This window comes from Lissotriton vulgaris, chromosome 2_1 (assembly GCF_964263255.1).
Source record: "Lissotriton vulgaris chromosome 2_1, aLisVul1.2, whole genome shotgun sequence".
In the NCBI taxonomy this organism is placed as follows: Eukaryota; Metazoa; Chordata; class Amphibia; order Caudata; family Salamandridae; genus Lissotriton; species Lissotriton vulgaris.
The window spans coordinates 1322180460-1322193778 of NC_141687.1; the positions used below are offsets into that span (position 1 = coordinate 1322180460).

A 13319-nucleotide genomic window follows, 5' to 3' on the forward strand; every position below is an offset into this window, starting at 1 on the left:
ATTCAGAAATGCTAGAGAGAAATACATTAAGCCTATATTAAAATATCAAATGTTTACCCAAGTCAAACCGGCTTTTCTGTTCTTACAGCTAATGGAAACACCTTTAATTATGTATGGGGTAGCAAATTTTCTTACAACGTCTATTAGGTCCAGACGAAAAAGACTTCAATCACCGACTAACTGATTTAGCCTTTGTTAAAAACTGTACGCTCAGTCGGGGTAGCACTACAAAATGATTGTATTATAGGTTTGTAAATATTACTGTAAATAGATCATCTAGCAAACCCCTTAGTACAAGCTGTATAAATGAAGTGAAATTTTGTAGGAAACTATAGACAGTGTAAATATGATGTAAAATTTTTGTAAAATCTTTGTAAATATACCTTGGTACTATTGAAATTTGTATATAATGTCTCTTGTTTTAATGTTATTTATATAAAAATTCTCTTGTATATCCCAGTGATCAACTTTGAATGTATAGCATACTTTTATGATTTTAACTTAATCGAATAAAGTGCTTTTGACTCTGACTCTGAGCGCTTTACATGAGCACCAGTTTTGTTACATGAGGACATGTTCATTTTTGTTAGACACGGGGAGATTAAGTGATTTGCCCAGAATCACAAGATGATGAGCGTTGTTGCCAAGACTCGAACCTGGTTCCCCAGCATCGAGGTTGACCGCTCTAGCCGCAAGGCTACATTCTCTCCTTGTGCCTGCAGGCTGCAACGGTGATGGAGGGATAATGTTCTTGCAGATCAATAGTAGGGGGCTGCTTTCTGGGAATGTATGTGATTACATCACATACCAATACGACGGGTGCCATTACAACGCGGGTATTACTGCGCGATGTCAATGACAACAACAAGCCATTACATCGCAAACTTTAACCACGACTATGCCTTTACCACGCATGCCATTGCAACGCAAAGGCATGTGTGGTAAAGCTAAACTCGTGGCTAAAGTGTGCAAGGTAAGTGACTACACCACCCCTGCACAACCCTCCCCCGACCCCCAGTCCTCTCCCTACAATAACACTACACTACCTTGCACGACCCCCCCAAACACTACCCTAAAACACAGCACTACACAATCACTACAACACTACCCTAAACCCTAAAACACTACACTAAAAAACACTATAACACAACCCTTAAACCTAAAACACTACACAAACACTACAACACTACCCTGAACCCTAAAACACTGCACTACACAAACACTACAACACTGCCCTAAACCCTAAAACACTACACAAACACTACAACACTACCCTAAAACACTACAACACTACCGTAAACCCTAAAACACTACACTACACAAACACTACAACACTACCCTAAACCCTACAACACTACCCTAAACCCTAAAACACTACCCTAAACCCTAAAACACTAAACTACACAAACACAACATTACCCTAACCCTAAAACACTACACTACAACACTACCCTAAAACACTACACAAACACTACAACACTACCTTAAAACACTACTCGAACACTACAACACTACCGTAAACCCTAAAACACTACACTACACAAACACTACAACACTACCCTAAACCCTTCAACACTACCCTAAACCCTAAAACACTACACTACACAAACACAACATTACCCTAAACCCTAAAATACTACACTACAACACTACCCTAAAACACTACACAAACACTACAACACTACCCTAAACCCTAAAACACTACACTACACAAAGACTACAACACTACCCTCAACCCTAAACACTGCACTACACAAACACTACAACTACACCAAACCCTACAACACTGACACTACCCTAAAACACTACACTACACTAACACCCTAAAACGTAAACACAACCCCACAAAACACAAACATTACAACACTACTTTAACACTACCCTAAACCCTACAAAAGTAACCCCCACCACAAGCGCAATCCCCCTTACCTCTCTTTCCTCGTGGTTCCTCTCCAGCGTCGCCGTCTCTGCTCCTGGTTCCTGCTTCCAGCATCGTCTGAGGGGCGGTGCACGTCCTTTTGAGGAAACAGCCTCAGTTTCCTCACAACTACTTGAATAGCCATTACAATGCATGCGTTATAAAAGCGCATGTGATGTAATAGTATGCGTAGTAAACTCTACGCTTTGTTTCATCGCATGCATTGTAACGCATGCGATGTAATGGCTACGCGTAGTAAAAACTGCGTAGTAATGGCTGTTTCCCCTTTCTGGACCTTGTTCTACCTGCGAGCACCTCGCAATACCTGTTGGACCTATAGCTCTGTTCTCCTTTTGTAACTGGATGGGGCTGTCCTCTGGGGCACGTTCTGAAGCACATTCTAGTTGTTTAGCCTGAGTGTTCCTTTTATGGCCAGTTCCTCTTGTGTGCCCTACAGGGTGTGGGAACGTAAGTCCAATGAGTGCAGAATGTCTTTTTAATATATTATATTTAATTTTTGTAAATATGAATGAGCTAGTATGCTCTTTTTTAGATAAAGTTGAAACGATCAATTGTGGATCTTACTATCTATTGGGCGGGGGATGAACTTGTAAATGTCTTTTATGATTGAAAAATATCGAATAAAGACTATTTTGATTTGATTTGAGTGCAGAATGTCTGTTTTTTTACTACATGTTTGGGGCTCAGCACTAAACCGAGTTTGGAAGGCCATCAATCAGAAGACCAGAGCTCTTAGGCCTTGCCAAACAACATGATTTCAGTTTTGCCAGCATTTAACTGAAGGCAATTTCTGTCATCCATTCGACACTTGCCTTCATCCCGGCTGAAAAACACTCTCAAGCTCTGGTCAGATCTTCATTGAAGGAGATTATTCCATAAGTATCATCAGCAGAAGATATAACCTCGAATCCAAACGCTTTAACGATCTTGGCAAGATATGTAAAAGCAAAGCCCACAAATGGAAAAGAGAAGTCCCGGCCACATGAAGACATCTGGTCACTATATCTGAGAAAGCATGCTTTACTTACGAACTGCTAAATAAATGTATTTTTAGTGCAAAAGACAGGTTGCTTATGTATAGCGACCCTGCCATATGCAACACTGTAGAGGTCTCTGATATATCCCAGGTCCATCCATGAGTAACTCATGTCAGTCACATTTCGTTTCTTTGTATTCTGGTACTTGTAGTCCTTTAATTTATAAACGCATGAATAAGACTACAACTATAAGAATGTAACAAACGAAAACTTGGAATGGATGCGTTTTAATGGGCGGGACCTGGGAAAATTCCAAGCTCTGACACATTCGGATTTACCTGTGAGGATTTTGAGTTAAACCTATTTTCAAAGTTAAAAGAAAGGTACGTCCTGTAAACTGAAAAACGGACCATGCACATATCAGATGGAGGTTCTTGGCATCTAGCTGGGAGACGGGGCCGAAAAGAAAGCGATGTTGGCCTGCCTGGAGAGATTTGTATTTCACTCTTAAATTAAATTATTCTCTTGTCCGATTTGAGCAACGAAAACTGCACCTTTTAATGAAAAAATGTAAAATACTGGTTGGGATTATATTCGTGTTTGTAATTCATGCAAAATCTATAAAAGGGAGGAGACCAGTCTGTCTTCCTTCTTGATTGTGCAGCAAAAGTTAACCGGATCTTTCTTGGAGCAAACTAACGCAATGGGATCAAAGGGCGGGCTACTGGCCGCCAAAGTTGGCTTGTTTCTTGTCATCGTGTTCTACTTGGTGAGAATGTCTCTAACATGTTAATACCTTTTTTTACGTTGTGTTCGATGATTTTTTCCGAAGTTCATTAGCATTTTTGGGACGGATCAGCTAATGGTAGAAATTAGTGGAATACAACATTGTTTGCGAATCAAGCACAAAAGCTGAGAGTGGCGTCATTACCCTGTAGCTTTCCCTTCCAAAAGAAACAAACGGTTTGAAATGTGATAGCTTCCGCTTGCTCTGAAATATTTATTTTTAAGTGTTTGGAGGGGGGTACCTTTCTTTATGCATACTCTTAAAAACGGCGCAGTTTTGTACAGTAATTTTGTCCCACCCAACTTGGTGGTAAGGTGTGCATGAAGGCGTCCTGTTACTTTACATTGTCTGGCTTCTAAATTAGGGGATTTTGTGACGCGAACTCTGACCGGGAGTGTGAAAGGGAAGATTCTAGTATGTCAAACAACAACTTTAAATACCTGTAAATGACCTGAACAGATATTTCAAGATCTGCTAGCTCGGCAGCACAAGCAAAGCGCATTTTTGTTTGTAATGCTGAAGTGCGATACAAATATTTTAACCTGATGAAAACAAATCAAGACCCTTTACTTGGAGATGGGCAAATGATTAATGTTTGTGAAACCCGTTTTCGCACGTTATCGTATGCGTGCTATAAACTGCTTTGCCTCTGCAAATCTTGTGAATATTTCAATGGAAGATGTGCGGTTTGTAAATCAGTGTGATACTACCACAAGTTGCTTTAGTAATATATTTATGGCAATTTACTCCAAAATGCACATCCAGCTACATACCACGCCCTTACCACACTCCTGATGAATGGGTGGCGACTCATTTCCTATACTTGTTATGTGTGCGCATTTTTCAAAATCACTTTGACTTCAGTGACTTACACTGATTTCAGCATCCTCCCCGCCCCTTCCATGTGAAAATTGTTCCAGCCCACAGCCATGCTGCCAAATCGACCCATGTCGAAAAGAACACTGTGTTAGTACTCGCTTTTTAGTGTGCTGGGAAAGCTGAGTGACTGTTAGAAATGGGGGTCCCTAGTTGGCAGAGGTAGGTACCTTAGTCCAATTAGGGAACCTTTTTTCTAGTCAGGGAAAGGAGGGACACACTCTTGGATAAACCCAGCTCACACTCTGGTAGCTTGGCACAAGCAGCCAGGCTTAACTCCAAGGCAATGTGTAAAGTATTTGCAACCACACTCTCATTAACCCAGTGATAACACCACAAATGGACACCACACTGATTTAGGAAAATAGCGGTATCTTTATCAAGAAGAAATACGACGAGACCACATGATTAAAATATCCAGCATATGCGTATCAGTTATATTTCACTGGGCCAGTTATTAAGCCAACAATCACTTGTAGGTTCTTGGGGTATTAACAAGCCGTTCACAATGATCTAATGCAGTCCTAATGCAATGCTATGCAGTTCGTAATGTAAAAATAAGACAGTCCTTAATGCAAGTACTAATGCGAATCGTAAAGCAAGAAATAATACAGTCCATAATGCAAGTACTAATGTGGATCATAAAAGCAAGTAATAATGCAGTTTGTAGTGCAAGTGCTCATGGAGATCGTAAAAGCAACTAATAAAGCAGTTCGTAGTGCACGTACTAATGCGGATCGTAAAAACAATTCAGCACCAATTGCGATGCTCGTGAACGTCTCTATGCCACTCCTGACTGACTCGCAGTCAGCGATGGCCAAAATATGCCCCCAATCCTGGTACAAAGGAAACCCAGTGCAGCTCCCCAATCCGACCCTGGTACTGCCACTCCTCGGCGAGTACGGGCCGCCATACTGACTTGAGCGGAGGCTCTCGCTGCAAAGATATGAAAGGCCGAGAGCGGTCCCTCCTAGCACGCACTCCGCCCCAGGTGGCGACATGCACGCTCACTGAGAGTTACCTGGGGGGTGCAGTCTCTCTCCTCTCCTCAGGACTTGGGCGTCATGCTGTGTGGCTTTGGGTTGGCGGTGGCTCCTCCTCGCAGTGAGGCGACGGCCTCACAGTGGATCGGCTCCCGGCGCTAGTCCTTTGATCTTGGGCAAAGGGACCTCGGACCCACGCTGGTGAAGGTTCACAGGTCTCTCCTTGGCAAAGGCAGGCTCGGGCCGGCGGCAGTAATTTCTCACGGCTCCCTCTTGGGATGACGGTCTGGGCCGATGGCGATAATTATCACAGCACTTCTGGTCACGCTGTTGATTGAAGCAGAGTGTAAGACTGCTCCAGGGCACATGGTCACGGGGCTATTCTCACGAAGGTCTCAGGCTGCAAAAAGCACACAGCATTCCTGAGACACACTTTGAAACTTTTATGTTCCTGAGTTTCCACAACAGGGAGCCAGCTCCTCTCGGGCCCTTGGAGACCAGTTACTTCAGGACATAGCACACAGCAAAGTCCTTTCAAGCAGAGGGGCACAGGACACAGCAAAGTCCCTTGTCCTCTCCTTAGTCAACTCAGCAAACTGCAGGCCAGCCCCAGAACACACAGCAAGGGCAGTCCTTCTCTTCAGTCTCTTCAGCTGTTCTTCCTTGACAGAGGTTCCTCTTGATCACAAAGTAGTTTCAATCCTTTTTCAGGCTTGAGGTCAGTCTTGATTTCAGGGGTTTCAGCTCTCACATTAATACCCCAAATTGCCTTTGAAGTCTTTGTGTTCAGGGTCTCTGAGCCCAGTCTAAACCAGTCCTGGGTGTCTTCCTGCCAGTGCACAGCCTCTTCCTTTGACAGTTAGGGTCTGGGCCCCAGACACTCCACAGGAGGTGGAGCCATCCTTTGGTGGCAGCAGCACAGCTCTTTTTACATCCAGGTGGCTACTCCTCCCCCCACATCAAATGCAGGCCATCCTGTTGCTGCCTCACCTACTCCTCTCTAGTGTCAGAACACTCCCCAGACCCTGTCACATCCAAACCCAGACAGTCCATACACAACCAGGCAGAGGCACACAGGATGGGTTAAGACAAGAAACCAGCCACTCCTAAAAGCGTGGTTTTTAAACACACATTTTAAACTCCATCTCTCCATCTTATGCCTATGGGAAGATATGCTGGAAACATGTGATACCAAAGGGGATGATGGACGGAGCGTTAGAGCAAATCAAACACTCACCCCCAGTCAACTGATCTTGGTTTAATCCATCATCATTCTTTAGCTCACTCCACCACCCAGTTCAGACATGTCTATATGCAAATCAGTCTGCCCTGTGCCTCATGGGAACACTCCAGCCCGAACTGCCAAGCCATGTCTTCCCTGGACCGGAAACTAGCATCCTGGGACCGGTTTCAGGTTCATAACCCTCCTCAGCCAGGCTATCTTGAATCCAGTGGCAAAGTGAGCAAGGGACCCACATCTGGGCATACCCTGCCAACCTAGGGCAAACAAAGCGATACCAAAGGACACACCATTACCCATTCTGTCCTATGGGCAGCAATGGCCTTGCAACAGTGAAAATTGAATTTGGCTATATTTCACTGTCAAGACATGGTACACACCTCAGTACATGTCCTACTTTTCACATACACTGCACCCTGCCCAGGGGGTACCTTGGGCCTACTATAGGGGTGACTGATGTGCATAAGAAGGGAAGGGTAAGGCCTGGCAAGTGAGTGCACTTGTCAGGACAACAAGGCAGCTAACAAACTGCGCGCAGGCTCTGTAGTGGCAGGCTTGAGATCTTTTTAGGGCTACTTGTGTGGGTGGCACAATTAGTGCTGCAGGCCCACTAGTAGTATTTGCATTACCAGTCCTGGCACACATAGTGCACTTTACTAGGGACTTTACTAGTAAGGCAAACATATCAATTGTGGACAACCAATTACCATAACACTTTATACAGGGAGCACTTGTACTTTGACACTGGTCAGCAGAGGCAAAGTGCCCAGAGTCCTAAAACCAACAAAAACAGGTCAAACAATACAGGAGGAAGGCAGAAAGTTCAGGGATGACCCTGCAAAAAGGACCAAGGCCAACAGTAACCATCCCACGATCCAATGCGGTTTAACTAAAAAAATATCAAGGGTGGATTAGAGTGACTCTCATGATGTGGGTATAGTTAAGTGTTTAATTTGTAAAAAGAAAAAAATAACTGCCAGGGCTCACGTCATGATGCCACTTCAGCTTGCACCACACATTGCCCTTGCAATAATGCCAATGATGGTAACACAACTACTTACCACCACACTCCTACAAGGGTGACAATTTGGACTATTTCAGTCTCACCAACACTATAAGAATGGTTTGGGTGGCACGCGATATCAATTTTTAATATATATTGAATGAATAACTAACTGTTATGGTCATCTCTAAATTAGTCAGACCGCACACCTTGTGGCAGACTGTCATAGTACTGATATTGACAATTACTTGCCGGTGCTGATCACGGGGAACCACTGGTTCAAATGAAGCTCTGTCTTGTTCATGGATCTGCTAACTTGCCATACCACCTGGGCTGCTGGGGGTATTTTAAAAATTAAATATCTATTAATATTTTTTTTTAAATCCAAGGGTCATGAAAGAAATTTGTTCAAATGTTGTTTTTCACCATTTAAAAAATTCCAAAGTTCCAAATGAATACTTGGAGCTGTGTGCGAAAAGCCTCATGGCGTTTGATTAGCTCCATGTCACGAGGATCAAAATAAGCCATCCTTTGTTTTTCAGCACCCATCATTATATCTGCTGGGAATTTTCGATTCACTAATAACTTTTTCCCAGATCTAGTATGAACCTACGTGCCCCACTGTATCTGCTTCCTGATTAGTCCAGCTTGGCTGCAGGTTCTTTTACTGTAAAGGGCAACTTGACTGTTGTGGATCTAGTCTTTTTGAAGCCGCTTTTCAATATGCGGTGACTTGTACCTTCCGTGGCAAAAAATCAAGGATAAAGTACCTAACGGTGAAGTATTAAAAAGGACAGAGGGCACTTTATGTTAAAAATCTTTTTATTCAATTACAAAAGAAGATCGTTACTAAACTGTTAGTATCACATTCAGTGAACCATTACCTTTTGTTTTACTATCAGACAGACCTAACTCCACCCTCCAGGGCTAGGCGACAGTAAGAATGCACATTTTGATAACACACAGGACATTAAACCCACCTCTCCTTCCCTGAACCACTAGAACTTGAGATAAAGGTGATAGGTGTGGGGTCAACCCACTGAGTGCTCACACTGATACGCTGACATTATCACCTAATAAGGATTACCCGTCTTTTTTGGGGAAAGAGCTATTAGTAAATGTAAATTACTAGAGCATAGACTGTATTTGAAATTTAGCCCATGTACCGAACTAGAATGATTAACATTAGTCATAGTAGTAAGGGTCTTAAGAGTAGGGAGGGAGTGTGTGTGAGGGGGCCGCGAAACTCCTATGAGTAAAGTGTAGTAATAGTTGCCATGGCATTGAGCCTGCTTTGGGACAGGGAAACCTTGAGTGATTTTGTTCCTGAACTAGCACAGGCACTCTGTTAAGCCACAATACTAGAGGGGAACTTCCTCCTTCAATAAAAGGGCAATGGGCCCCTGCCATATGCGTGGTAAGGGCCCAATCATTTGAAGTCCTTCCCTCTACATTGTCATGTCTAGTTTCAAGCGCTATTAATTGTGAGGTACCCGATATCGAGTAGCTTAGTGTTTTCCTTGTGGCTCAGAATCTCTTTCCAGAAAGTCAAACTCGCCACATGTCAAAATGTGTAGAAAGGTTCCCCTTTCCCTCTACCTTCGCCAGCATTTATCTGAATGGGTTGGAAAGATGTGACCCCAGTGAACCAGTGTCCAATGTCACTGGTAGGTTTGCTTATATGCTGATGCCCAACGTGGGTTGCTATGGCAAGTCTTTGGGATATCTATTCAGAGCTTTTCCCATTGCTTGTGCTTGATCTCCTTCCTTAGGTCTGTTTCTCACCTCTGTTGTAAGGTACGTTTATTGCCTTTTGCTACGTTTGAGTGTCTGCTATACCCTGGATATCAGTCCCTTCAGGTCCAGAGTAATTTCATATACATTTCTCAAAGGGCCACATTGGGCGGGTAAAAGGCCCAAAATCTTAATTGGTAATATTGTAATCGGTTTGATTTGGAGATAACAAATCCTTGTTTGCATTGCTTGAATTTTAATTCTGCAGAGGTTGAATATGTAATTACAAGTTGTACCGTCCCTTGTCTGCCCCCTAGAAATAAGGATCTCACTGACCTGCTGGTGAGTAGGTAGAGTTCTAGCTAGTTGGAGGAATAGGTGAAGTATATGTGATTAAGCCTCCTAGTGTTGCCACGTGGTGCCATATTTGCTGGACTCTTTATTGGGGTGGACACAAGTGTTGCATGGGCGATGGTTTTCTCAAGCCAGGGATATCACTGCCATAACCATTTATTTTCACTTTCCCTTACTGTCCATGCTGAGATTTGCCAATCTGCAAATGTTTACTTAATCGGGACGCGCGAGGCCTCACTGCTCCTTAGGTGCCATTATTAACTTTAACTGGTACTTGTGGTCTTTTATTTCCCCATTCAAATTCCATTAGTATCTTTTGTAATGCCTTTATATCAGTTAAGGAAGTGGAAATTGGAAGAGATTGAAAGAGGTACAGTACCTTGGGGAGAATGTTCAGTTTAGCAATGTGTATGGGACCCAGCCATGAAATTGATAGTGGGCGCCAGTGTCCATGGTCCTATAATATGTTTTTACGGAGAGTAGGCCAGTTTGCTCCTGGCTAGGTTTCTAGGTGGTTTGTAGAGTTTAATCCCATCTATCCTATTGCTTGGTTTACCTGCTGGAAGAAGGGTAACCTTTGTATGTTTAGTTTATTGGTCGGTGAGACCGCAGTCTTGAGTCACTTTTTATGTTTTTTATTCTAACTGGAATGTTGAAACCTCTTCACATTGACCTAATGTATTCACTACCATTGGTAATGATCTTTCTGAATCTATTAGAACTTGGAGAACTTTGTCTGCAAAGAGGCATACTTTGTGTACTTTGACCCCAAAAAGAAATTCCCCTGATGTCTCTACTAGCTCTAATATTGATACCTAGTGGTTCAACACAAGAATGAAAAGTAGATAGGAGGGCAGGCAACCTTGCCTGGAGCCTCTAGTCAGGGGAAAGCTGGATGAGCTGGGCATTAACTTCTCCTCAGGTTGTTAAAGCTTGTAGCCTGCCACAATCCAATCTTTAATTCTGCGACCCATTTTTAGTATGTATAGGACTGCCTCAAGGAATTTCCAGCTGAAACTTTTTAAATGCTTTTCCTGCATCTAAATGTAGTATGACTACTTGATTTCTTTTTGAGTTTTTTTTTTCAAGTGAGACAGTTGCCAGATCTTTTCATTGCCCTGTCTGTTTTTGATGACGCCTCCTGATTGGGACGATGAACTGGGGCAAGAGTCTTGAAGTGATAGCTAGGACTTTGGTGAAAATGTTTGCTTCTGAGTTTAACAGTGCAACCAGTCTATAAGATGCACACTGTCAGGGTTTTTTCATGAATACTCCGGATTAATGTAATCCGGCCCTGGGGTTTTCCAATTTGACATGAAGTTAAGCACTTGGAGTCACTTAGTGAGCTCTGAGTGTTTCTAGTGTTTCTTTTATATCCATAGGTGATGACTAGTTTCATGCTTTTAAGTAAATGTCTAAATTCCCCTCATGTTCTTACTCTGCTTTATAGAGTTTGATGATCTCTAAAAGCTTCTTGTTTGTCCCTCCCTTTTTTTATAATTTATTTGTTTGTTTTTTGTGGCCCGGAAGCCATTGATCTATTTACCCTTGATATGAGTGTCTTTGCCCTTTGGGGGCTGATATTTTTTGGCCAGTAAGGTCCCAATTGTCATCATAAAAGCCATTTCTAAATGTTCATGATCAGATATAGAAATGTCCAACTTATTACTTATATCGAGCAGAGTAAACAGTGGCAAATACAGAAATAATCAATTATTGAGTATGTGGTGTGCCTGTGGCAGTAGTATGAGATCTTTATGGTTTAGGTGGCGATACGTTCACACATCTATTAGCCCTATCGCTAAGATTTCTTTTTGAGCACAGCCGACATTTCATGTTTCAAAATAGGTACTTTTCTATCTATCCATATTAGGGTTCCAGGCTAGGTTAAAGTCCCAACCAACTGTTAGACTTTCCTTTATCCCCCAGTTCATCTCTCAATCAGACAGCTTCTTCTACTTTGTTTGGGGGGTGTATATGTAGAGAAGAATCAGACCAGAATTACAAAGGGATAGCGGTGCTGTAAGGCATCAACCATCCTTCTCTTCTAACTTCTCTCCCCTACAGTCCTCCTCCGACCCCATATGTGCTTTAGAGGATTGATCCCCCGAGAACCCCGATAGATATTATGTATGCCTCATGTGGAGATGGCCTCACTAGAGGAGATATTTTCCCTGATGAAAAATAGCATCTGGGTCCTCCAAGTTTTGAAATGTAGCTCCATATCTGACGTTTAGTTGGGTAATATATATCCTTCAGATTAAGAAATTAGTTTTTCAATTTTTTTCTAGTTTTGTTTGCCATCCGTTCTTCATTCCCTTTTTTGTGCCTTGCTCAGGGATTCTCCTTCCCTTCCCATCGCTTGGGGGTTAACTATCCCCAGCAAGTACTGACCAACAACCAGGGGTAAATTAAAGTGCCTATCAATCTTCAACAAGAAAATGGGAATATTGACCTCTGTAGATAGTAGCATCTCCTATAGTATAGGTATATAGTGAACGAGTGGATTGCAGGGCTTCGCTGTAAAGCCGTTCTCTCCTTTTAGGTAATGAGGTGTGAAAAACGTTTGGTCCCTCATCCTCCCCAGCCCGATGCTCTTACCAATCAGCACTACGCCTGGGTGCAAAGTCCTGGTTACTGAATCTCTTTACTTGTCTCGTGGTTTACATGTGTGCTGGAGTTTCCAGAGACCTAACATCTTTGGCAGCTGTCACTGCCTGCCGTTTTGTTGTTGTGGTCTATCCTGTTTCACTCTGTCAGCCAAACAGGGCGCTGCTCCATAAGTCTGATAGTGAGGTCGGCTTCTTACTTTGTGTCTCTCTTTACCATCCTTTTGATTGGATTACTTGCATCCTACCACTGCTCACATTCAGGGAACTAGTTTTTTCTTTAAGAGCTCGGAACTTTGATTTATTCACCTCTCCCTAGTGTGGTGTTTTGCCCCTCAAATACTGGCCCTTGCATACTCTGTTGCCCTTCTCCATAGCTCATTCATTACTTCCTCCTACCAAACTTTTTTGGTGCATTGTCTGTTTTTCCCTCGGCCTAAAACTCCTCCAATGCTCCCGCACTTGTGGTGTTTCCTCACCTCTCGCGGGTCTTGAAAGAAAAAAAAGGTTTCAACTTTTTGGAGTGCAGTGCAGCTGCAAGTTGCTGCTGAGCAAATCGTTTTTTAAAAAAAAAGTGGTTTGAGGCACGTTGACGTTACTTTATTAAAACTACATTTTAAAAAGACCGCTTTATCATGCCATCGGCATCCAAATGCTTGATGACAAATGCACAGGTTTTCCCTCTGAGCCACAATATCATTATGAGATGCACACATATACGCACGCTCACGTAGGCATCGCACTCATCGGTTATGTTTTGTGACAATGCTGCACAGCAACAGATAAATATTTTTGCTGATGCTTAATTGCCAAAGCA

The 13319-nt window shown here is 42.9% G+C and overlaps 1 protein-coding gene across 2 annotated transcripts in view; it reads left to right on the forward strand.

Moving 5' to 3' along the window:
* The first annotated feature begins 3362 nt into the window (after nt 1–3362).
* The window catches only part of LOC147732560 (CD63 antigen-like), a 75348-nt gene continuing 65391 nt past the window's right edge, over nt 3363–13319 (forward strand). Inside the window, exon 1 of one of the 2 annotated variants that reach the window (XM_086958826.1) lies at nt 3363–3685. In XM_086958826.1, coding sequence (XP_086814952.1) covers nt 3620–3685 — 66 coding nt within the window. In that variant the 5' untranslated portion in view covers nt 3363–3619. The remainder of the gene's footprint in view (nt 3686–13319) is intronic. The other variant, XM_086958827.1, reaches the window with a different exon arrangement.